At 49.0% G+C, this 26,368-nt stretch overlaps 1 protein-coding gene across 1 annotated transcript; it reads left to right on the top strand.

Annotated features, from left to right (window-relative positions):
- Positions 1-8,049: 8,049 nt before the first annotated feature.
- Positions 8,050-10,474, top strand: LOC123045198 (transcription factor BHLH6). Its single transcript, XM_044468153.1, has 4 exons — positions 8,050-8,203; positions 8,298-8,520; positions 8,615-9,046; positions 9,980-10,474. The coding sequence occupies exons 1-4, from the start codon at positions 8,124-8,126 to the stop codon at positions 10,079-10,081; spliced, it is 837 nt and encodes a 278-aa protein (XP_044324088.1). The 5' UTR covers positions 8,050-8,123; the 3' UTR covers positions 10,082-10,474.
- Positions 10,475-26,368: the final 15,894 nt, after the last annotated feature.

Raw genomic sequence — 26,368 nt, 5'->3', positions numbered from 1 at the left:
TTTTGCTACTGTTTTAATTAATATGGTGCACTTAAATACTTTACAGAAGTGTGGTTCCTTCAGCAATATTTAGTATGGAATATTGGCCACAACCCGAACATTTTTGTTTTATTGTTTTGAAAACTTTTGTTGTTTGTTTTTATTTTAAATTTTGAACTGGGTCTCATACTGACGCGAGTTTATCAACAGTAACCGAGGGGACGTGGCATCATTAGCGATGGTTCACTGTAGCTTAACTATCCGGGCGTCACAATATTTCAAGCAAATGCCCGGATTGAGATATATGAAGTCTCCAATAAGTTCTACATCTTCAAGATGGAAGAGAATAGTTCTGTCAGTGAACATATACTCAAAATGTCTGGGTATAATAATCACTTGATTCAACTGGGAGTTAATCTTCCTGATGATAGTGTCATTGACAGAATTCTTCAATCACTGCCACCAAGCTACAAGAGCTTCGTGATGAACTATAATATGCAAGGGATGGACAAGACTATTCCTGAGCTCTTCGCAATGCTAAAGGCTGTGGAGGTAGAAATCAAGAAGGAGCATCAAGTGTTGATGGTCAATAAGACCACCAGTTTCAAGAAAAAGGGTAAAGGGAAGAAGAAGGGGAACTTCAAGAAGAACAACAAACAAGTTGCTACTCAAGAGGAGAAATCCAAATCTGGACCTAAGCCTGAGACTGAGTGCTTCTACTGCAAATAGACTTGTCACTAGAAGCGGAACTGCCCCAAGTATTTGGCGGATAAGAAGGATGGCAAGGTGAACAAAGGTATATGTGATATAGATGTTATTTATGTGTACCTTACTAATGCTCACAGTAGCACCTGGGTATTTGATACTGTTTCTATTGCTAATATTTGCAACTCGAAACAGGGACTATGGATTAAGCGAAGATTGGCTAAGGACGAGGTGACAATGCACGTGGGAAATGGTTCCAAAGTTGATGTGATCGCAGTCGGCACGCTACCTCTACATCTACCTTCGGGATTAGTTTTAGACCTGAATAATTGTTATTTGGTGCCAGCGTTGAGCATGAACATTATATCTGGATCTTGTTTGATGCGAGACGGTTATTCATTTAAATCAGAGAATAATGGTTGTTCTATTTATATGAGTAATATCTTTTATGGTCATGCACCCTTGAAGAGTGGTCTATTTTTATTAAATCTCGATAGTAGTGATACACATATTCATAATGTTGAAACCAAAAGATGCAGAGTTGATAATGATAGTGCAACTTATTTGTGGCACTGCCGTTTAGGTCATATTGGTGTAAAGCGCATGAAAAAACTCCATACTGATGGACTTCTGGAATCACTTGATTATGAATCACTTGGTACTTGTGAACCATGCCTCATGGGCAAGATGACTAAAGCGCCGTTCTTCGGAACTATGGAGCAAGCAACTGATTTGTTGGAAATCATACATACTGATGTGTGTGGTCCAATGAATATTGAGGCTCGTGGCAGGTATCGTTATTTTCTCACCTTCACAGATGATTTGAGCAGATATGGGTATATCTACTTAATGAAACACAAGTCTAAAACATTTGAAAAGTTCAAAGAATTTCAGAGTGAAGTAGAAAATCATCGTAACAAGAAAATAAAGTTTCTACAATCTGATCGTGGAGGAGAATATTTGAGTTACGAGTTTGGTTTACATTTGAAACAATGCGGAATAGTTTCGCAACTCATGCCACCCGGAACACCACAACGTAATGGTGTGTCCGAACGTCGTAATCGTACTTTACTAGATATGGTGCGATCTATGATGTCTCTTACTGATTTACCGCTATCGTTTTGGGGTTATGCTTTAGAGACGGCCGCATTCACGTTAAATAGGGCACCATCAAAATCCGTTGAGACGACACCTTATGAACTTGGGTTTGGCAAGAAACCAAAGTTGTCGTTTCTTAAAGTTTGGGGATGCGATGCTTATGTGAAGAAACTTCAACCAGATAAGCTCGAACTCAAATCAGAGGAATGTGTCTTCATAGGATACCCAAAAGAGACTATTGGGTACACCTTCTATCACAGATCTGAAGGCAAGACTTTTGTTGCTAAATTCGGATCCTTTCTAGAGAAGGAGTTTCTCTCGAAAGAAGAGAGTGGGAGGAAAGTAGAACTTGATGAGGTAACTGTACCTGCTCCCTTATTGGAAAATAGTTCATCACAGAAACCGGTTCCTGTGACGACTACACCAATCAGTGAGGAAGCTAATGATATTGATCATGAAACTTCAGATCAAGTTACTACAAAACCTCGTAGGTCAACCAGAGTAAGATCTGCTCCAGAGTGGTACGGTAATCCTATTCTGGAAGTCATGTTACTTGACCATGGCAAACCTACGAACTATGAGGAAGCGATGATGAGCCCAGATTCCGCAAAATGGCTTGAGGCCATGAAATCTGAGATGGGATCCATGTATGAGAACAAAGTATGGACTTTGGTTGACTTGCCCGATGATCGGCAAGCCATCAAGAATAAATGGATCTTCAAGAAGAAGACTGACATTGATGGTAATATAACTGTCTACAAAGCTCGACTTGTTGCGAAAGGTTTTCGACAAGTTCAAGGAGTTGACTACGATGAGACTTTATCACCCATAGCGATGCTTAAGTCTGTCCGAATCATGTGAGCAATTGCCGCATTTTATGATTATGAAATATGGCAAATGGATGTCAAAACTGCATTCCTAAATGGATTTCTGGAAGAAGAGATGTATATGATGCAACCAGAAGGTTTTGTCAATCCAAAAGGTTCTAACAAAGTATGCATTCCAGCGATCTATTTATGGACTGGTGCAAGCCTCTCGGAGTTGGAATAAACGCTTTGATAGTGTGATCAAAGCATATGGTTTTATACAGACTTTTGGAGAAGCTTGTATTTACAAGAAAGTGAGTGGGAGCTCTGTAGCATTTCTGATATTATATGTAGATGACATATTGTTGATTGGAAATGATATAGAATTTCTGGATAGCATAAAAGGATACTTGAGTTTTTCAATGAAAGACCTCGGTGAAGTTGCTTACATATTAGGCATCAAGATCTATAGAGATAGATCAAGACGCTTAATTGGACTTTCACAAAGCGCATACCTTGATAAAGTTTTGAAAAAGTTCAAAATGGATCAAGCAAAGAAAGGGTTCTTGCCTGTATTACAAGGTGTGAAGTTGAGTCAGACTCAATGCCCGACCACAACAGAAGATAGAGAGAAAATGAAAGATGTTCCATATGCTTCAGCCATAGGCTCTATCATGTATGCAATGCTGTGTACCAGACCTGATGTATGCTTAGCAATAAGTTTAGCAGGGAGGTATCAAAGTAATCCAGGAGTAGATCACTGGACAACGGTCAAGAATATCCTGAAATACCTGAAAAGGACTAAGGATATGTTTCTTGTTTATGGAGGTGACAAAGAGCTAGTCGTAAATGGTTACGTCGATGCAAGCTTTGACACTGATCCGGACGATTCTAAATCGCAAACTGGATACGTGTTTATATTGAATGGTGGAGCTGTCAGTTGGTGCAGTTCTAAACAAAGCGTCGTGGCGGGATCTACATGCGAAGCGGAGTACATAGCTGCTTCGGAAGCAGCAAATGAAGGAGTCTGGATGAAGGAGTTCATTTCCGATCTAGGTGTCATAACTAGTGCATCGGGACCAATGAAGATCTTCTGTGACAATACTGGTGCAATTGCCTTGGCAAAGGAATCCAGATTTCACAAGAGGACCAAGCACATCAAGAGACGCTTCAATTCCATCCGGGACCAAGTCCAGGTGGGAGACATAGAGATTTGCAAGATACATACGGATCTGAATGTTGCAGACCCGTTGACTAAGCCTCTTCCACGAGCAAAACATGATCAACACCAAGGCTCCATGGGTGTTAGAATCATTACTGTGTAATCTAGATTATTGACTCTAGTGCAAGTGGGAGACTGAAGGAAATATGCCCTAGAGGCAATAATAAAGTTATTATTTATTTCATTATATCATGATAAATGTTTATTATTCATGCTAGAATTGTATTAACCGGAAACATGATACATGTGTGAATACATAGACAAACATAATGTCACTAGTATGCCTCTACTTGACTAGCTCATTAATAAAAAATGGTTATGTTTCCTAACCATAGACATGAGTTGTCATTTGATTAACGGGATCACATCATTAGGAGAATGATGTGATTGACTTGACCCATTCCGTTAGCTTAGCACTTGATCGTTTAGTATGTTGCTATTGCTTTCTTCATGACTTATACATGTTCCTACAACTATGAGATTATGCAACTCCCGTTTACCGGAGGAACACTTTCTGTGCTACCAAATGTCACAACGTAACCCAAGGTGATTATAATGGAGCTCTACAGGTGTCTCCAAAGGTACATGTTGAGTTGGCGTATTTCGAGATTAGGTTTTGTCACTCCGATTGTGGGAGAGGTATCTCTGGGCCCTCTCGGTAATGCACATCACTACAAGCCTTGCAAGCAATGTAGCTAATGAGTTAGTTACAGAATGATGCATTACATAACGAGTAAAGAGACTTGCCGGTAACGAGACTGAGCATGGTATTGAGATACCGACGATCGAATCTCGGGCAAGTAACATACCGATGACAAAGGGAACAACGTATATTGTTATGCGATTTGATCGATAAAGATCTTCGTAGAATATGTAGGAGCCAATATGAGCATCCAGGTTCCGCTATTGGTTATTGACCGAAAACGTGTCTCGGTCATGTCTACATAGTTCTCAAACCCGTAGGGTCCGCACACTTAAAGTTTCAATGATGGTTATATTATGAGTTTATGAGTTTTGATGTACCGAAGGTTGTTCGGAGTCCCGGATGTGATCACGCACATGACGAGGAGTCTTGAAATGCTCAAGACATGAAGATTGATATATTGGAAGCCTATATCTGGATATCGGAAGTGTTCCGGGTGAAATCTGGATTTTACCGGAGTACCGAGGGGTTACCGGGACCCCCCGGGGGCTTAATGGGCCATACTGGGCCTTAGTGGAGAAGAGCAGAGGCGGCCAGGGCAGGGCCGCGCCCCCCTTTCCATCCTCTCTTTCCCCCCTTCTCCTAGTCCAACAAGGAAAGGAGGGAGTCCTACTCCCGGTGGGAGTTGGACTCCCCATGGCGCGCCTCCTCCCTGGCCGCCCGCCCCCTCCCCACTTGCTCCTTTATATACAGGGGCAGGGGGCACCTCTAGAGACACAACAACATATCATTGATCTCTTAGCCGTGTGCGGTGCCCCCCCCCACCATAGTCCTCCTCGATAATATTGTAGCGGTGCTTAGGCGAGGCCCTGCGACGGTAGAACATCACCATCATCACCACGCCATCGTGCTGACGAAACTCTCCCTCGACACTCGGCTGGATCGGAGTTCGAGGGACGTCATCGAGCTGAACGTGTGCTAGAACTCGGAGTGTCGTGCTTTCGGTGCTTGATCGGTCGGGCCGTGAAGACATACGACTACATCAACCGCGCTGTTCTAACGCTTCCGCTTTCGGTCTACGAGGGTACGTGGACGACACTCTCCCCTCTCGTTGCTATGCATCACCATGATCTTGCGTTTGCGTAGGAATTTTTTTGAAATTAAGGTATGTATTGTTGATACACTCCGCACTTTCCTCACCTTGCAGTATGCGTATCACAGCTTTAGTTACTTCATCACCACAAATGTCCCAATGCTTCTGAAAAAAATGGGCCGGATAGCCATCGGGGCCCGGCGCTTTTGTTGGGAACATGTGAAACAGAGCAGATTTTACCTCCTCCCCCGAGTAGCAAGCATTCAAAGATACATTCATTGCGGGGGTGACTCTGGTTGGAATCGAGTCCAAAACTTCGTGCATATTGCTAACCCCCTCGGAAGTGTATAGCTCGGTGTAAAACTGAGTAGCCATCTGCTCCAATTCATTTATTTCTGTCACAACATCCCCGTTACCTTTTGTCAAAGATTTGATAAGGTTCTTCCTTCTCCTCATTGTGGCTCTGGTGTGGAAGTACCGAGTGTTCTTGTCGCCTCCTACTAACCAATCAACACGTGATCTCTGTTGACATAGAATTTCTTCACGGTGATACAGCTCAACCAAATTTTTGGTTATCTTAAGCTCTTGGGCAGAAGGGCCGGTTCGACCTGGGATAGCGCGTAGGATTTCCAGTTCATGTTTCATCCTTTTAATCTCCCATCTCACATTACCAAAAGTTTGGCGATCCCATCTAGACAAATCACCAGCCAATTGTTGTAGTTTTTCCTTCAACTCAGTGACCGTCAGACTATCACGGTCTTTCTTCCACTCACCATCCACAAACGCTTTTAGTTCTGGGTGTGTTTCCCACATTAAACTCATACTTAAAAACTTTAGGACCCCCCTTCTTAATAAGAGCATCTGAGAACGTCAGCAAAATAGGAGTGTGGTCAGAACAAGCGGCTATCTTGTGCACAACCAATGCAGTCGGAAATAACGAACACCAGTTTGGATCAGCAACCGCCCTATCCAAACAGACCCTTCTGTAAGTTCCTCCAGGGACCCTCTTCTCAAAAGTCCATGGGGAGCCAGTGTGCCCCAGGTCTGTTAATCCACAAACATCAAGGGCTTCCCTGAAGCCGTCAAGTTGTGATTGACTCCGTTGGCCAACTCCCTCATACTCAGAATGAAACAATACTTCATTAAAATCGCCCAACATCACCCATGGTTCTCCTGATGATCCTGCTAGTGAGCGTATTGTGTCCCACGTCTTGTGCCTCTCCGATACCTGTGCTTCACCATAAATACATGTGAGCCTCTAGGGTACCGGCCCCAGATCAGAAATCTTTGCATCAATATTATGTTTCGAATAGCCCAACACCTCAAGTTTTATTTCCTCATTCCAAAAAAGTACAAGACCACCGTTCCGACCGGACTACTAACTGCAAAGGATTTATTGTAACCAAACGAAGAAGCTAGAATCTCAGCCCGCGTGCTTTGGATCTGAGTTTCAACTAAACACAACATGGCTAGGGTAAATTTGGTCGCGAGATCGCGAACCTCACGAACTGTCGCGGGGTTACCCAAACCACGACAGTTCCAACATATTGTACTCATTGTCCCCGGCGGTCTCCCACCCGGGGAGCCGCCGATGTATCATCTTCAATTATCTCCATTGCTCTTTCATCCACAGCAACGCCATCAATCCCCCGGAGTTTCTTCTTGTTTGCGTTTTTCTGTGGCGTATTTAACAGGTCTGAAGAATTGTTGTTCCCATTGAGTTGTTGTACTATTTCTGCCACTGCCGCCCCCTTTCCCGCTAGCACTATCGCTCCGGCCACCGTTTCCGGATCGATGGCATCTGCATAATTTGAGACTGAGTCAGCAGCACTCCTTTTGCGGAGCAGACCTCCATCGGCAGCCCTAACAGAGTACGCTAATTGAGTGTCATGCGCCACGCGCCTTCCCAGAACATTCATGTTCCTCACGTCTTGGCTGCCGATACCATTCTGCTCCCCATCCTCTGTCTCCCTCTCTCCAGTGCCACCTGAGTTAAAAAGTGCATTATGGTGCCAACTCTGTACTGTTCCTCGTCCGGCAAAAAACTGATGGTAGTTTTCTGAGCGAGTGAGGCGTGACCGGCCCAAGCTTCGGCCGGTCCGCGGATTATAAACGTTTCCCTTGCGGAAAGCCTTACTTTGTCAACCAGAAGGAAAAAGGGAAAAACGGATATGGTTGGGTTGGGTAGCTAACAAGGCACGTGCGGTAGTAGACTTCTAGTAGTAGTAGTAGTAAATCGAGTTATCATCAATGCTCCATGTGCTAGATTAGCCAAAACTAATTAATAATCCCGCACGTTGTGTCCGCGAGAGAGTGCTCTGCGCGTGAAAGAGAGTGGCGTGCGTGTCCGCCTTGAATTTCTCCACGTTTTTCGCCTGGTCGTTACGCGGGGACGGAGACCACAGGCCAGCGCGTCCTTGTCCGGTGCGCGGGGCCCGCCCGCCAGCCACACATGTGAGCCCGCGCCTATATATAAGGGCTCGAAGAGACAAGTGAGAGCACCTGGAGAAAGAGCGACAGAGCAACAGAACAGAGAAGAGCAGCAGCCAGCGACGAATCAGAGGGAAGAAGGAAGACATGGACCCGGACATGGGCGAGAACTTCGCATACTACTGGGAGACGCAGCGCTACCTCGAGTCGGAGGAGCTCGTTGACAGGTACGTACGCCTTGCTCCCGCCTTCCGGCCATCCATCGCCATTGTTGAGGGATTTTGGAGGAGAGGGTGACTAAATTCCGGTGCTTGGTTGCAGCATCTTCGTCGGGGCGACCGAAGACGCCATCTCGTACTACGACTCCAGCTCGCCGGATGGTTCCCACTCGTCCTCGACGCCGATGGGGTCGGCCCTGCCAGGGGCGGGGATGGGGATGGACGGCACTGGGGCGAACAAGAACATACTGATGGAACGCGACCGCCGCCGCAAGCTCAATGAGAAGCTCTACACGCTCCGGAGCGTCGTGCCCAACATCACCAAGGTGAGCGCAAGCATCTCAGCCGGCATTGCCGGAACACAGCAGCATCTGGATCGCCGGGGAGACGGTTTTAACGGCCAGTGCCTCGTCGTTGCAGATGGACAAGGCCTCGATCATCAAGGACGCGATCGAGTACATCCAGCAGCTGCAGGCAGAGGAGCGGCAGATGGAGGCGGAGGTGTCCGCGCTCGAGTCCGCCACCGGCGCGGAGGATGACTACGACGGCGGCCTCTCCGTGGACCAGGTCTCCTCGGCGCAGAGGAAGAAGGTGAAGCGCGCTCTCTCGGTCTCGTCCATGAACGACGCGCTGCTCGCCGCGGCGGCGACGGTGGCCTCGCCGCCGGTGGAGGTCCTGGAGCTGCGCGTGTCGGAGGTGAGCGAGAAGGTGCTGGTGGTGAGCGTGACGTGCAGCAAGCAGCGCGACGCCATGACCAAGGTGTGCCGCGCGCTCGAGGAGCTCCGCCTCAGGGTCATCACCGCCAACATCACCTCCGTCTCCGGCTGCCTCATGCACACCCTCTTCGTCGAGGTACGTCGCCGCCGCCCTCCACAACTCTCATGAGCAACAGTCCTTTCACACGATTCTACCCGATCCGATGGCTCTGTTTCTGCTTCTGTTAGTTCACTTGATTGATTGAATTGATGATAAGATGACGTGGGCTGTGCTGACGTCACATGCCCCTTCCTTTTACTAGTTGGTTGACTGGATTTGACTTTTACCATCGGTAGGCACTTTTAGTTTCCGCTTTCAAGGTCCAAGTCCACAGTTTTGTTGCATCGGAAAAGGTTGTTCCTCTGTTCCATTTGCGGCGATCAACGCCACATCACTCGCAAGTCGCACGAAACTCAAAAGGCTCCAGAAAAAGAAAATATCGCTTTTCCCATCCCGGCATCTCCTCGATCCATATTTGGGCCACGCTCGATTTGCCGCTGGATCGGCGTCGCGCAACATAAATCAATCACATGGCAATCAATAAGCACGCGCGGCGTGGATGCCATCGCTCAGCTTGAGCACGATGGGGACATATCAATCGCCACGTGCTTTGGATGCCAATTGATTTCGAGAGAAACGCGGAAGCATCAACATCACGTGGTCGGGGCCTCGAGGGGAGCCCTTGCACGTGCTCACAGCACAGTGCAAGAAGATGCTCCCTCCTGTCTACATCTATCCTCAGATTTTTTTTTCTTCTCTTTTTGTACTACTACTACAAGTGAAATAGGGCGGAAATGCTTCTCTTCCACACGTCACGCTTGATATTTTATTGCGGGTGATTCTTTTGTTGTACTACTAGTATATTGAGCACGAGCGCCACATGCTTTAAGCTAACCCCGTGCTGTATTATCGGTACTGGAGTAGTTTTCAATCCGGATGAGATTTTGGATAATATTTGCTGTGGAGCTTACTTATTCCTGAGACAATATTAGCAGCCGTGACTGACTCGATCAATTTTCCTTTTTTCAGGTAGATGAGATGGACCGCTTCCAGATGAAGGAGACGGTGGAGGCTGCTCTCTCGCAGCTTGATTCCATGGGGAGCCCGCCGCTTAGTTCGATGAGCTATTAGGGATCACTGCTACGGTCACTAGTGGCTGGTCGCCTATTTTCACCTCACCTAGTTTCTCTTTTGCAAGGCCAATATTATATACTCCCTCCATTCAGATTTACTCGTCGTGGTTTTAGTTTAAATTTGAACTAAAACCACGACGAGTAAATCGGAACGGAGGGAGTATATCTTATGTAATGTATGCCAGAATTTTGCACCTTTTTTTTGCAACACCCATTTATATGTGTGGATCGAGGTGACTGCTTTTTTTTGGTACGAGGCAATAACTCAAGGGATAGATAAATAGGCTAGGTGTGCTCTGGACCTCATGTGTAAAGGTCTTCATGAGCATGGCATGATATGCTTCTGGACTATGACATATCTATGGTGATAAATAACAAGGTGATTACTTTATATGAGCGTGTATAAGAAATGTAGTGGCAGTTTTCTTGCCGTTCTCCATGCAAAAATAAAATAAAATAAAATAGTTCTTGGCGTTCGGTGGATCACATGGTAGCAGGAAAAATCATCTGCCAAATGTGCCCACAAGTTTGCCGCAACTATTATGTTTCTACAGCGTTATGAAGACATCACTTAATTATCTTGATTTCCAGCGTCTCAATGACTTGTGGCAAGTATTGATGTTTTTTGAATTTTGTTGTTGACGTGGTCACTGTCATTAGTGCATTTCAGTAGTGGCAACCGACCCTAGGTTTGGGCATATTTGTGAAGATTTTGTTGGGAGTGCTTAGATTAGAGAAAAAAACATTGTGTTTCTATAAACTCATCCTTTGTGGCTATTGGTGATGTGATTCCCATGCTATTTGGTCCTTCAACAATAACAAAGCCTTTAGTCCCAAATAAATTGGGGTAGACTAGAGATGAAACACATAAGATCTCGCAACCAACTCATGGCTCTGGCACATGGATAGCAAGCTTCCACGCACCCCTGTCCATAGCTAGCTCTTTGGTGATACTTCAATCCTTCAGGTCTCTCTTAACGGACTTCTCCCATGTCAAATTCGGTCTACCCCGCCCTCTCTTGACATTCTCCGCACGCTTTAGCCGTCCGCTATGCACCTGGAGCTTCTGGAGGCCTGCGCTGAATATGCCCAAACCATCTCAGACGATGTTGGACAAGCTTCTCTTCAATTGGTGCTACCCCAACTCTATCTCGTATATCATCATTCCGGACTCGATCCTTCCTCGTGTGGCCACACATCCATCTCAACATACGCATCTCCGCCACACCTAACTGTTGAACATGTCGTATTTTAGTCGGCCAGCACTCAGTGACATACAACATTGCGGGTCGAACTGCCGTCCTGTAGAACTTGCCTTTTAACTTTTGTGGCACTCTCTTGTCACAAAGAATGACAGAAGCTTGGTGCCACTTCATCCATCCGGCTTTGATTTGATGGTTCACATCTTCATCAATACCCCCATCCTCCTGCAGCATTGACCCCAAATACCAAAATGTGTCCTTCTAAGGTACCACCTGGCCATCAAGGCTAACCTCCTCCTCCTTACACCTAGTAGTACTGAAACCGCACATCATGTACTTGGTTTTAGTTCTACTAAGCCTAAACCCTTTCGATTCCAAGGTTTGTCTCCATAACTCTAACTTCCTATTTATCCCCGTCCGACTATCGTCAACTAGCACCACATCATCTGCAAAGAGCATACACCATGGGATATCTCCTTGTATATCCCTTGTGACCTCATCCATCACCAATGCAAAAAGATAAGGGCTCAAAGCTGACCCCTAATGCAGTTCTATCTTAATCGGAAAGTCATCAGTGTCGACATCACTTGTTCGAACACTTGTCACAACATTATCGTACATGTCCTTGATGAGGGTAATGTACTTTGCTGGGACTTTGTGTTTCTCCAAGGCCCACCACATGACATTCTGTGGTATCTTATCATAGGCCTTCTCCAAGTCAATGAACACCATATGCAAGTCCTTCTTTTGCTCCCTATATCTCTCCATAAGTTATCGTACCAAGAAAATGGCTTCCATGGTCGACCTCCCATGCATGAAGCCAAACTGATTTCTGGTCACGCTTGTCATTCTTCTTAAGCGGTGCTCAATGACTCGCTCCCATAGCTTCATTGTATGACTCATCAGCTTAATTCCACGGTAATTAGTACAACTCTGAATAACCCCATTGTTCTTGAAGATTGGTACTAATATACTCCGCCTCCATTCTTCTGGCATCTTGTTTGCCCGAAAAATGAGGTTGAAAAGCTTGGTTAGCCCTAGCCATACTATAGCTATGTCCCCGAGACCTTTCCACACCTCAATGGGGATACAATCAGGGCCCATCGCCTTGCCTCCCTTTATCCTTTTTAAAGCCTCCTTGACCTCAGACTCCTAAATTCGCCGCACAAAACGCATGCTGGTCTCATCAAAGGAGTTGTCCAGCTCAATGGTAGAACTCTCATTCTCCCCATTGAACAGCTTGTTGAAGTATTCCCGCCATCTATGCTTAATCTCCTCGTCCTTCACCAAGAGTTGGCCTGCTCCATCCTTGATGCATTTGACTTGGCCAATATCCCTCGTCTTCCTCTCTCGGATCTTGGCCGTCTTATAGATGTCCCTTTCGCCTTCCTTCATGCCTAACCGTTGGTAGAGGTCCTCATATACCCGACCCTTGCTTCACCAACAGCTCGCTTTGCAGCCTTCTTCACCATCTTGTACTTCTCTATGTTGTCTGCACTCCTATCCAGGTATAGGCGTCTGAAGTAATTTTTCTTCTCTTTAATCGCCTTCTGGACGTCATCATTCCACCACCAGGTATCCTTACCTTCGCTTCTCCTTCCCCTGGACACTCCAAACTCCTCTGAGGCCACCTTACGAATGCAAGTCGCCATCTTCATCCACACATTGTCCGCATCCCCTCATTCCTCCCAAGGGCCCTCCTTAATGACCCTCTTCTTGAACGCCTGAGCTACCTCCCCCTTGAGCTTCCACCACTTCGTTCTAGCGACGTTGGCATGCTTATCCCGCTGGACACGAATCCGAAAGCGGAAGTCAGCAACCACCAGCTTATGCTGGGATACAACACTCTCTCCAGGTATCACCTTACAGTCTAGGCACGCACGCCTAGCTTCTCTTCTCGAGAGGATGAAATCAATCTGGCTAGAGTGTTGGGTACTACTTAAAGTCACCAGATGTGATCTCTCCTTCTAAAGAGGGTGTTAGCTACAATCATGTTGTAGGCTAGAGCAAAGCTTAAGACATCTTTTCCTTCTTGATTCCTGATGCCATATCCAAAGTCCCCATGCGCCCCTTCAAAACCTGTGTTAGATGTACCCACGTGGCAATTGAGGTCTCCTCCTATGAAGAGCTTCTCACCAATCGGTACACTCCTAACCATGTCTTCCAGGCCTTCCCAGAACTCCCTCTTGGTGTTATCGTTGTGGACTACTTGCGGGGCATACGCACTGATAACATTGAGAACCAAGTCCTCAACTACCAGCTTGACCAGGATAATCTGGTCCCCACTTCTCTTGACGTCTACCACTCCATACTTGAGGTTCTTGTTGATCAAGATGCCTACGCCATTTCTGTTTGCAGCTGTCCCCGTGTACCACAGCTTGAAGCCGGTATCCTCCACCTCCTTCGCCTTCTGTCCTCTCCATTTGGTTTCTTGGACGCAAAGGATATCAACACCTCTTCTCACCGTTGCATAAACTAGCTCCCGAAGCTTCCCTGTCAGAGACCCTACGTTCCAGGTACCTAAGCGAATCCTCCTAGGCCTGGCTAGCTTCCTTACCCTTCGCACTCGTCGAGTCAAATGCGAAGACCCTTGCTCATTTTCCACTACATCCGGGCGCCGATGTAGCGCGCCACTGAGGATGCGACGACCCGATCCTCGCTCACTTGCCACCGTATCCGGATCAAGATACGGCGCGCCACCTTGGGGGTGACGGCCCGGTCCTTGCCCATTTTCCACCACACCCGGTTTCAGATGTAGCGCGTCGCTGAGAGGATTACGCCCCAACGAAAATCTTTTGGGTTTCATCTCCAAAAGAGTGGCTGAGTTTTTAAGTTGGCTCGGCAAGCCTATCACAACCCTCCTCCTTTACCCGGCCTTGGGACCGGCTATGTTGAGACAACATAGATAACATATGCTATTTCGTCCTTATGTAGATCAATCTCTTCAATGGTACTACCTTCATTGAACAAAATAGTTGGTCGGTTGCGTTTTTTTAGTGACATCAATTGCATGATGTCATTGAGCTAGCTAGGATTCCCAAATGGTGCTTGAACTAATTTTGACACCTACTTCTAGTCCTATTAAGTTGTCATTTTAGGAACTAACATGATCTTCAAAGTTTAACGTTGAACACTATTTTTTAAGTTAGTTTATTTGTGAAACCTTAAAAGCCTTGTATAATGTGAAAACAATTTTTGAGGAAAAAAGAATCACACATACGATTTCAGTTATTACAGTAGAAATATACGTAAAGACGTTGGTAGTCAAAATTCAAATGTTTGACCCTTGTCCTGGTCAAAAACAATACTCCCTTCGTCTCATAATATAAGACGTTTTTTAACACTACACTAGTGTGAAGAAACGTCTTACGTTATGGGACAGAGGAAGAAGCTTTTACATAACCAGCAACAAGATCTGATTCGCACATATTCTGCCTTCTTTCTGGTCAGTTGTTCAAACTGGTCTAAAAGAAAAGTTAAGTTGAAGTCACACTCAAATGCTTTGCTCTTGTTAGGGCATCTTCAACACAGCCGCAAACTGCACACCCATGGACCAAGGGACCTGTCTATGAACACTGATGCGAAAACCGGCCATTCAACCTTATACCGCATATGTCCACCTCTATTAACTTAAACAAACAACATTCCCAAACGCCGCAACCTTCCGCCAAAGGCAAACGCATGTAAATCTAACTTCGACAATGCTAATTGTACTTCTCACCGGAATACTACTACTAACGAGGATTTCTGGCGCTAATGCAAGCTCTAACTGTACTATGTATCTAGCTTCCGCCAAACATAGTGGCCAAACTAGTTTGCTTCCGCCAAATGCTAGCTAAGCTAGTATGCATGGTTGTAAGTAGTTTCCGCCGAAAGATTGAAGAAAAAAATATTAAACAAAGTGGCTTCGGCCAAAACATGCGAGGAGCTTTCAAAGCCTTCTGCCAAATAAAAAAGATCAGCAGCTCCGCCATCCGGATGGAGAGATAACGTGTAGTGGCTTTTGGTTCGTCATGTGGATAACCGGACTCCTGCAAATATTGGCGGACCTAGCGCGTGTGCATGGTGTATGCGGGGGCCGAAATAGGGCGGGCCGACTGCATCTTCTTCTTCTATCGCTAGGGATCGGGCAAGCCAGTCGATCCGATGGCGGGCATCATTCTCACCGACTTCTTCGCGGTGGCCCAGCTGGCCTCCGAGAGTCGAATGCTCAACAGGCGGCGGGGAGGCGCGCCTTTCCCTGCCTGGGGGAGGCGGGCAGTCGTTGCACCGTTCCGCTGCTCTTGGGCGGCCGTCTTGGTCGCGCTCAATCGCGAGGTGCGTGCGCCGACTGCGGCTGGCAGCCGGCTCCGGGTTCCTTCGGCCGTGAGAGCCGGCTGTAGGGAAACGAAAGGTCGCGCCGTGCTCTCGACGATAGTGACGGTTCTCATCTTGCACGCCAGGTTCCATCACGCATCGGCCGGCTTCCTGCTGCGCGGCAGCCACGTCGAGGAGGTGATGGAGGCGCTCCGTCATGCAGCGCTTCTCATCGCCCTCCAGGTTGTCCAGCTCGTCTGCTGCCGCCTGGACAGCACACAGGTTCTCTATGGGGGTAGCGTAGACCGGGCGGTCGGCTCCCAACATGCCGGCGATGGCGGCGCCACGTTGTCGGACTGCGCCCAACCGGCTGGGCTCTCCAGCGGCCAGAGTGCCGCCTACGGCGCAGTCGATCTCACGCTGGTAGGCGTGAGCAAGGCGCCTCGCGGCAGCCAACTGGTTGGCGCTGTCAAGAAGCGAGATGTGTGCGCCTCCAGCGTCGCGCTATCCGCACCATCCTCAATCGGAGTGGCGAGGGCTCGTAGGGCTGCCCGGATCAGATCCATGTCCGCTCCAGCAGAGGCTCCGCCCAAACTAGTGACCAGCACCTCCGTGACGGTGCTAGCGCTGGTGATGCGGTCCGCGCGAGGGAGCGGGTCATCGATGATCCCTACGTGGTCCGGGTTGGCATCAACATCTGTCACATCGGAGTCGATGACCATCTCGACGGGCGGGTCGGTGGAGCCGATGGACTCCAGGTCGGAGGTGAGCTCGTTGGCGATGTGGAGCTTGCCGAGGAGGTCGACGAGGCAGCTCTTGAGCTGACCGAACCAGCGTCGGGGGCGGGCTCGTCGGTGAGGTAGACTCCACCGAGGAGATCGGCTCGCGATGCAGGCGGACTCCACGCCGCACAAAGAATCGGCACAAGCGCCATCTGGCGACCCGGGATGGTTGCGCTCACGAGGAAGGAAACGGGTTCCCTTCCAGAACGTGTCTCCGGCAAACTGTGCGCTTAGCCCCACGGTGGGCGCCAAATGTCGGGGTATTTCCTCAACATATGCCAAGGGATGACTTATCATGTGTGGGGACAGGAGTGCGTTGCCGGGCTCTAGAAGCGGGAGTAGGCAAGACCTCAAACGACGCCGGGTCTTACCCAGGTTCGAGGCTTTCCGCGGAGATAACACCCCTAATCCTGCTCTGTGGGGTCTCCGCATCACTATGAGCAAATAACGGGCTACAAGGTTGCTCCTTGAGCTATGTTGGCTAGTGGAAGAAGAAGGCAGGCTAGCTCTAATTCTCCCTAGCGATATGGGTATAAGGTGGTTGGAATGGTGAACTAAGGGCTCCACCCTTTGCATGGGTGATCCTGGGGGGTTTATATAGGCCTACCCCTAGGGGTACAATGGTAATCAGGCTGGTCATAGGACCCGGCCATCAGTGTCTCTGGGCTCCGGCTTCTCTACCGACAGTTGGGGCCCGCCGCCTGATGGGCCCCGCCGACTATCATGGACTCGGCCGACAGGCCAGGAGGACTAGGCCGCACTGTAGCCTTGCCTCTGATGACGGCTGCTTGGTCAGGAGGCGCATAGCTACAGTACGGCCGCCTGGTGGGTGATCACTATAGCTCCACCCCATCACTTCTGGTTAATGGCGCATAGACTTCATGGGGAGGGGTAGCCGCCTGCTAGGAGTCGGCCTCCCCTTGGGGCCGCCTACTCAAGCCTTGCCGCCTGCTGGTGGCTCGCGGATAGGTGGGGCCCGCCGTCTGTGGGCCACACCGACCGCCCGTCGTGGGAGCATGGCCCAGACTGACGTAGGTGACGTCACGGGCTGCGTGGCTACAGTGCCGCGGTAGGCAAGGGATGTCCACCTAGTACGCCCGCACTGTGGCCACGCTCCGTCCTGGATTCGGGGGTGACAGGTTGCACTGTTGCCACGCCCTGTCTTGTTGTAGCAGGTGGGCACAGAGTTTGAGGAGGCGAGGGGCTGCCTGGTAGGAGTCAGCCCAGGCCCTCGCCACCTTCTAGGAGGCGGTCCTCTGGCACAGCCGGCCGCGCAGGCCGGTCTTGCGACTAGTCGGGCTGAGGGGCTTGGCCAGCCCCGATGTCTTAAAAACTGCTGAGGTGCAGATGAGGCTACCCGGGTCTATCACCCCATCATGCATTGTTACACACGTTTTCACTCCGTGAACCATGTCGGATTATGATGTATATCGCACATGTTGTGCTTTATTAACCTTTTGCGCCGTAATGAATTGCACACCGTAATTTCGCCCTAATTTAATTGCTGCTATTTAAAACTGTACCTAATTGAAACTTGGAAGCAGGCTATAGCTTTATTCATATCCATCAGGTTCAAACAACCAATGCATTATTCAATTCACAGGTACATATGTTTAAGAATTACAGAAGCACCAAATAAAGAATGATGAATCAGGGTTCTATACTTGTACTATTATAGATGGCAAAGAAAGAGGCGACATGCATTCTGGTTGCTGAGCAAGGTGAAGCGGAATGGCCCTATTGTGTTCTTCTGGATGCAGAAGGCACGCACGACTCTAGTCCAACCCCTTGTGATGGCCGGTCGCCAATCATGTAGTTTGAGAGGTAATCTTGAGTAAACTGCTTCAGGATCCACTTCAAAGGAAAAAAGATTCAGACATACCATCCTGCAGTTCACTGTTGTTTTGCATAAAGTGTAAACATATAGTTTGATTAACATCTTTTGACCCATTTTAATAACAATCTTTATCAGTTTCCTCACTTGATGCTGGTTCATGAATATCTCATTGCCCCGTAAGCAGAAAGGGTCGAAGTGTGGATCTTTGGCAATGACATGTGTACCTAAAAGCACCAAGTTAATATTAGAAGCTAAACAACAATTGCAAAATGTTGTAGTACAACACTCCCTCCATCTCATTATATAAGATTTTATACACATATATCTAGACATCATCAGAACGTTAAGGTAACACGAACATTAAGGTAACACTCTTCCTTGTTGCTATGTAGCATGGGATTGCATATTTAGTCATTCAGTACAATGCATGTTGCTATGTAGCCTCAGATATATTAAATATGGCCCTAGTTAACCAACTGATAAATGGGTTACAGATATATTCAGTGAAATGTACGATTCGACGATTAATCCATTATCAGCCCCCAGGCTATATGGTAGCAGCTACCGAGATCCTGAACAGTGAGTACATATAAGCAATGCGATGTAACTAACCTCGATGGAAAAAACAACACTGTTCTTAATATTGTCCTGTATGAGTACATATAAAGGCATGTTAAGCACAACAGACTAAACATCAACCAAATATATCCATGGTAGACAACATAATCTACAAACGATAGCTTCAGTGTGCAGGCTTAAGCACGCTAGTTAAGCAAAACAAGAAGTGGAAAGGTGTGTTAACTGCATTAGGCATAACATTTATAAACAAAAAAATAGTCATTCAAACCGGTATTGTGCAGGTCTAATGTACACTAGTTATTGTTAAAAAAACGAAAAGGCATGTTAACTACAATAACCTTTAACAACAACCAAATATCGTAATTCATAGTCGTATTGTTGAAACTGTTATTGATGAAATTGAATTGCACGGCAAATAGTTGCACATATAGAGCTCACGTTGTGAAGAATTGAAATAAACAAGGCATAAGGCCATCTCTAGCCGATCCTTTAAAAGTTAAAGGACTCAAACAATTAGTGGATATATATATATATATATATATATATATATATATATATATATATAGGGTGGGTCTATTCTAATAACACCCCTTAGGACCTTATTCTGCACACCGAATCGCTTATTCTGCTAACAGTTCCGTACTGCAACAAAACCCAATTGAACCGCGAGGCAACAAAAAAGAAATTAACCCCACCTCGCTACTACTACCACCTACCACCATCGTCTCAACCCACCCCCGCACTACTCCCCCTGGTCACGGGGCTCCCCCACCTCCCGACCCAGCCCCGGCCACCAACCACCCCACGCCGCCCGCCGCCGGCCACCACCCCGCGCCGCCCGCTGCCCGCTGCCCGCCCACTTCCTCCACACCTTCTTCTTCGCCACCGGCTGCCAAGCTGGCCGCCACGCCCACCCCCTACTACTACCTTCTTCCCCCTCCCCGTCGTCGCCAGATCCGCTCCTCCCCGGCCGCTGGTGCCGCGCCGCACCTCCCCAGGCCCCCGCCAAGCCGCCCCACCCTAGGCCCCTCTCGCGCCACCCCTCTGCAATCCGCTGCCGCCCCACACCTCCCGAGGCCCCCGCCGAGCCGCCGCCGCTCCACCCCTCCTCCAGGCCACCGCCGTGCCGCCTTTCTACAAGTCGCCGCCGCGCCACCCCTCCTGAGGCCCCCACCAACAAGTCCTCGCATGCCTCCCACAGCTCCCCCTGCCAGCTCCGCCCAACCCGGTGCTGCTCGGCCGCTCTCCGCCATCCGCGGCGAGCCCAGGCAACCAGATCCGGAGACCCTTCCAGCGGGGCCGCCGGCCATGCCGCGCCACCGCCAGAGCCCTAGCCCCGCCCAATGGCGCGGGTGGGTGCTGCACAGGGCGCATGGCCCGTCGCCGACGACCCCAACGGTCCACCATTGCAGCTCATGCCGGATCACCCCGTACCCTTGCATCAGGTCCTGACGCACTGACGAAGTTAATGATGGTTAAATAGATGCAGTGCGGTTGACACACTAACAATTTTAAGGAATTTTTTGGCATTTTCAGATTTCGCTTGGGCACAAAAATGGAGTTCGCCTGGGTCTTCGGTGCACCGTGCAGTGCACGCGGTGCTGGCATGCAGCGCTCATGGATCTGGGGTGCAGTGCAGTGCACCCCGGACCCTTTGCTTCAGGCATTGTGATGTTCTGTACACGCTGGCCTGCAGCTCGCCCCCCTTGCAGCGTGCAGTTTTATTTTGCCAACAGGGAATTTGATGGCCGAGCACCCCTCGTGCTCATCTTTTTGCATGCGGTTCCCTTGTGCTATAAGTTGGTTTCACTTTTGTATATGCCAGAACAAAGAAGCATCGTCAAAAAAGAAGAACAAAAGAAGCATCATGTGCGTGGAGTTCCTTTTGTATATGCTTGCAATGCGGTGTGTGTATGTGTGCAGTACACCCCATTTTTCAGAAAACAAATTGTATTGTCGCATGTGGCAGTTTCACTTGTTTTCCGTATGCTTGCAATGCGGTGTATGTATATTTGCAGTGCACTCATGTGGTTCCCTTTGTAAAAATATTCTCTTTGTAAAAACAATAAAAAATCAACACACAATTAGTTCGTTTCTATTTAGATGAAGTCCACTAGTTTCTGCCCTGTGATTCACTTTTACCAACCGAAAAAAATGCAGTTCTCCAGTCTGGGCCACGCGGTTCACTAACTTTGACCAGGAGGTTCACAAATAAGCGTAAAAAGTTAGAAAAAAGAGAAAACTTACGGGGTTCACTTGCCCGTCTGATGCAGTGCGGTTTTCAGTCTTAAGCAGTGCGGTTTTCTTCCTCGTCTTCAAAAATTTATGTCCCACAAAAAAAACCATGCAGTTTTCTTGTCCGTCTGATGCAGTGCAGTTTTTCATCCGATGCAGTGCGGTTTTTAGTCGGATGAAGTACCCACGTCGATTTGGGTGTCGCGAAAAACAGAGTGTCCGCATTTCGGTAAATTCGAAATTCCTCTTGAACCGTAAGGAATTTGAGAGAGCGTTCTGCATGAAAAAGTTGCGTCTCGTTGATATCTTTCCAACGGCGTATGATTTGAATTATTCCGACCAGCCGTTTGTAAAAATTTCGCGAAAAAACAGCCGCTGCCTCTCGAAGTCAGCCGCACGATTTTCAAAATTAACTAAAAATTGTAAGGAATCTCAAAACCATTTCAACATATGGAAGTTGCACCTTGTCCGTAGCTTTCCAACGGCGTATCATATGTCTCATTTCAACAAACGGTTCGAAAACTGGAGCAAAAACAGTACCGAAAATTTCAAAATATTTGAAAAACAGAGTTCCGCGATTTAGTAAATTTGAAACTGCTCTTAAACCGTAATGAATTAGAGAAAGATTTATATATGAAAAAGATGCGCCTCGACGATATCTATCCAATGGCATATCATTTTCTTCGTTCCGACAAGCGGTTTAGAAAAAAACGTGAAAAAACGCTCGCTGCCACTCGTCATCCGCCGCACTATTTTCAAAACTGCTCTTAAACCGTGTGGAATCTCGAAAAGTGTTCAACATGTCGAAGTTGCGCCTAATCCATAGCTTTTCAATGGTATATTACACGCCTCATTCCGATAAACGGTTAAAAAATTAGAGCGAAAACAGTACATAAAAAATAACGCGTGCAGTTTTTTCCGACGAGAAGTTCACTAGTCTCTATTGCAGTGCTCGTCGTCAAAATGATGCAGTGCGCTTCTGTTGAGCGTGCAGTGCCGAAGTGGTGTGCAGAATAGTTATTCTGCTAATATTAGCAAATAGACCGTCTATATATATATATATATATATATATATATATATATATATATATATATATATATATATATATATATATATATATATATATATAGACACACACACACACACACACACACACACACAATTTTTGGTCGTTTCTAGTCGACCCCCTAAACTTAATTTTGTAAACTTCAATTTGATCAAGTTTAAAGCATGTTCAACCGAAAGTAGCATGCATTCAAACAGAAACATAGATAGTTTTGCATAAGCAAACTTAAAACATAAATTTAAACTAAGGTAAACTACTTTCGGTCAAAGTAGAGGTCGAGCCAATCCTTCCTCGTCAGGTACGGTGTGCCACGAGCCAGGTCCGGCCGGTGCCGTCATCGGGGTCGTTGGGGAAGGCACTCCTCCACTGGCCGACGTAGATCTCCTCGTCCTCGCCGCCCACCTGGACGCCCTCCGCGCCGCCGTCCTCGCCTCCTTCAACCTCGTCATCAGAGGAGAGCGCGATAACCTCTCCGCCCTCCGTGCCGACACAGATCGCCCGCTCCGCCTCCACGAGCTCCGGGTGCTGCCGGCGGAGCTCTTGCATGTAGGCCTCGTCGGCGACCCCGGCCTCGAGGCGCTCCCACACCTCGCGGTCGTCCCGTGCCATAGCCAAGCTCACCACCCCTGGATGCAGCGAAACGAGGTGGACCAGACATGTGCCAAAGGGGAAATTGAACCTAGCCGCCGCGCCGTGGTAAAGGACCTGCCAGTGGTCCTACTCCATGACCGCGAGCTCGGCCATGTGGAAGCTACCGAGCCACAGGCGGGTGTGGGTCTCCCAATCTGTAATCTCGGCGACCCACGTCCCACACCGCCGCTGTCGGACCTTGAGGTAGGACCTCATCGGCTGCCGGGTCCGGGGGAGGACGGGGAAGTCCTTGTATCGGCGTAGGGGCGCGGCGGCGGGCGGATCCGGGGACCGGCGATGGCTGATCGATAAAGAGCCCGCGGAGGACGACGGGGACACCTCGCCGGCGTCGGGCGAAGAGGCCATGATAAACCTCTCTTGGGCCATTGGCTCCTCGAGCTCCCCGACACATAGGCAGAGGTTGAGGATGGAGGCGGCGGCGATGGCGGCGACCTACCAATGGTTACGGGGGTGGTGTGTATCAGTGAGCGCAAATTTTATGGAGTGTGTGGAGGGGGGGGGGGTTAAGGTGGTTGTCGGTATCAAAACCGGCGGATCTCGGGTAGGGGGTCCCGAACTATGCGTCTAGGCGGATGGTAACAGGAGACAAGGGACATGATGTTTTTACCCAGGTTCGGGCCCTCTTGATGGAGGTAAAACCCTACTCCTGCTTGCTTGACATTGATGATATGGGTAGTACAAGAGTAGATCTACCACGAGATCAAGGAGGCTAAACCCTAGAAGCTAGCCAATGGTATGATTGTTGTTCGTCCTATGGACTAAAACCCTCCGGTTTATATAGACACCAGAGAGGGCTAGGGTTACACAGAGTCGGTTACAATGGTAGGAGATCTACATATCCGTATTGCCAAGCTTGCCTTCCATGCCAAGGAAAGTCCCATCCAGACACGGGACGAAGTCTTCAATCTTGTATCTTCATAGTCTTGGAGTCCGGCCGATGATGATAGTTCGGCTATCCGGACACCCCCTAGTCCAGGACTTCCTCAGTAGCCCCTGAACCAGGCTTCAATGATAACGAGTCCGGCGCGCATATTGTCTTCGGCATTGCAAGGCGGGTTCCTCCTCCGAATAATTCGTAGAAGATTGTGAACACCAGGATAGTGTCCGGCTCTGCAAAATAAATTCCACATACCACCGTAGAGAGAATAATATTTACACAAGTTCAATCTGCTGACGTATTTTGTGGCGTGACGTCACACCACAACCAAGCCTTTACTCGAATAGTTTCTATTATTCCACCTCAGCGCGTTTAGCGAAGCGGTTTCCTTGGCACGTCTTGTCGAAGCAGAGATCGTGTCCCCTTATTCCGGGATTCTCATCAATACGGACGTGGGTAACCCAACCGCGCCACTGATTGTGGCGCTTGGGAGATAACCGAGTTTTACCAGGCTAGTGGGGACGCATAGTTTCATCCGCCCATATATAAGGGGATAAGGATCCATCTTTTTACCTATGCCTTCTTCCTCCTTTGCTTATCCATCTCTGCGCACTCGAGCTCCAGCGCCCAAGTCCGCACATCTCACCTCAACCTTCTCCAGCCATGTCCGGAGCGGGAGGCAAGTGGATGGCCTCCTCCGTCACAGAGGGGCACATCAAGAAGCTGCGCGGCGCCGGATATTTGTCCAACGACATCATGCACCGGCTCCCCGACGAGGGGCAGCTCATCCCCACCCCCAGGCCCCATGAGAGGGTGGTATTTCTTCCCCATTTCCTCCGCGGACTGGGCTTCCCACTCCACCCCTTTGTCCGGGGACTCATGTTCTACTACGGCCTGGATTTCCACGATCTGGCCCCGAATTTCATCCTCAACATCTCGGCGTTTATCGTCGTGTGCGAGGCCTTCCTCTGCATCCAGCCCCACTTCGGCTTATGGCTAAAGACCTTCAATGTCAAGACGAAGGTTGTGAAGGGCAGCCAAGCGGAGTGCGGAGGCGCCATGGTGGGCAAGATGCCCAACGTCACTTGGCTCGAGGGCGCCTTTGTGGAAACTATCAAAGGGTGGCAATCGGGGTGGTTCTATATCACCGAGCCGCGTGACCCTGAATGGGCAGCGGCCCTCGAATTCAGATCTGGCATCCCCATGCGGCTCACTTCCTGGAAAGAGAAGGGCCTGCAGTGGGGCGATTCGGAAGAGCTGACCGGACTCCAATCTGTCTCCAAACCCTGGTGAACAAGAAGCTCAAGCTTGTCAACGTAATCCAGGTCATGCTCATCCGTCGAATTCTCCCCTGCCAACAGTGGGACTTCAATTTGTGGGAGTTCGATCTGGCACAGCACCAAACCCTGAGCGGGCTCTTCGACACTACGTACGAAGAGGCCTGGAGGGTGCTGTTCAAGGGCGCCGAGGCCCCCGCATCCGCTACTGAAGATTGCAGATACAGCTCGCAGCGTTCGGCTGGCGAGGTAAGCCATGTTATCCTTTATGGGACACTTGCTTTTCATAGTTTGACTCTATGCGGGATCTAAACTCCCAATACCTTTAACAGGCCTGGCAGAAGACGTCCGGACAGGTTAATTGTCTGGCTCCCCTTCCAGAAGACCCAGCGGATGCCCGTCTGACAGGGCTGCTGGTCCCGGCACCTTACGTGGTACCGGAGAAGAAGGTCAAGAAGAAGGCCACGGGAACTCGGAGGAGTTCCCGGCGTCAGGTGTTATCGAACTCATCGTCCGATGACTCCAAGGCGGACTCCTCCCACGAGGACGAGGAGGAGAAGAAAGAGGCCTCTCCCCCAGTGGAGGGAGAGAAGAAGAGGAAGGCCTCCCCAACGAGGGAGGCCAAAGGGTCCAAGAAGGGAAGGACCCTTCCCCCGGACTGTTCCGCCAACACCGGTGACGGCGACGAGGAGTGTCCCTCAAGGGCCAAGCCCCTGGCGAGATCGTAAGTATCCGGACTCCTGAATAACTCATAATTTTCTTTTTGTCGCATAGCATCTTTTAACGCCGCATACAACCCTGTAGTCCACCCAAGGATGATCTTCTCGCTTCGTCGAGCGGGTCCTTGGGCACGTCGGATGTGAATAGTACTTCACTTCCGGCCGCCTCCTCCCCTCGTAATGCCGACGACGACGAGGTGGGATCCCGGAAGGGGACCCACCAGGAGGAGGAGGCCCCGGAGGTGCCGCAGGGCAACCTCCCGGACTTTGGACCGGACTCCGCGCCAGAACCTGCAGTGGTTCCGGAGTCTGGCGGGCGGCCCCTTCGTAAGAAGGGCAAGACTGTGACGCCGGCGGCCTCCGTCCAACCGAAGGCGCCGGATAACTTGCTGGAGGCGCTCAACGGCACTTCCATCAAAGAAGAACACCGCACTGTCATGAGTGCGGTGATTCAGAAGGTTTAGCTTGACAAAAGCGGGCCGACCGAAGCCTGCAGCAGCCTTCTAACAGGCTTTGAGGTAAGTATTTTAAGATATGTAATGTAGTACCGCCTAGACAATAGCCCCTGATGCTCGGTTCGGTGTTCGGAAAGAAAAGCCGGACCGAGGATCTAAAAAGATATACGCAGGAGTCTTAAAAAATATGTCAATATGGGAATGCAGGCTGCGCTGCTGACCTCTGCCGCATTGACTGCGGAGGTCAATACCTTGAAGCAGAGCCTCGAGCGGTCCGAGAGCGAGCTCGGCCGTGCCAAAAAGCAGCT

The sequence above is a fragment of the Triticum aestivum genome, chromosome 2B (assembly GCF_018294505.1).
Source record: "Triticum aestivum cultivar Chinese Spring chromosome 2B, IWGSC CS RefSeq v2.1, whole genome shotgun sequence".
NCBI lineage: Eukaryota > Viridiplantae > Streptophyta > Magnoliopsida > Poales > Poaceae > Triticum > Triticum aestivum.
This window is presented reverse-complemented; position numbering and strand designations above follow the sequence as displayed.

Coding starts and splice junctions, on each gene's coding strand:
- LOC123045198 (XM_044468153.1), top strand. CDS start 8,124: ATGGACCCGGACATGGGCGAGAACTTCGCATACTACTGGGAGACGCAG. Junction 8,204..8,297: donor TCGGAGGAGCTCGTTGACAG/GTACGTACGCCT, acceptor GCTTGGTTGCAG/CATCTTCGTCGGGGCGACCG. Junction 8,521..8,614: donor TCGTGCCCAACATCACCAAG/GTGAGCGCAAGC, acceptor TCGTCGTTGCAG/ATGGACAAGGCCTCGATCAT.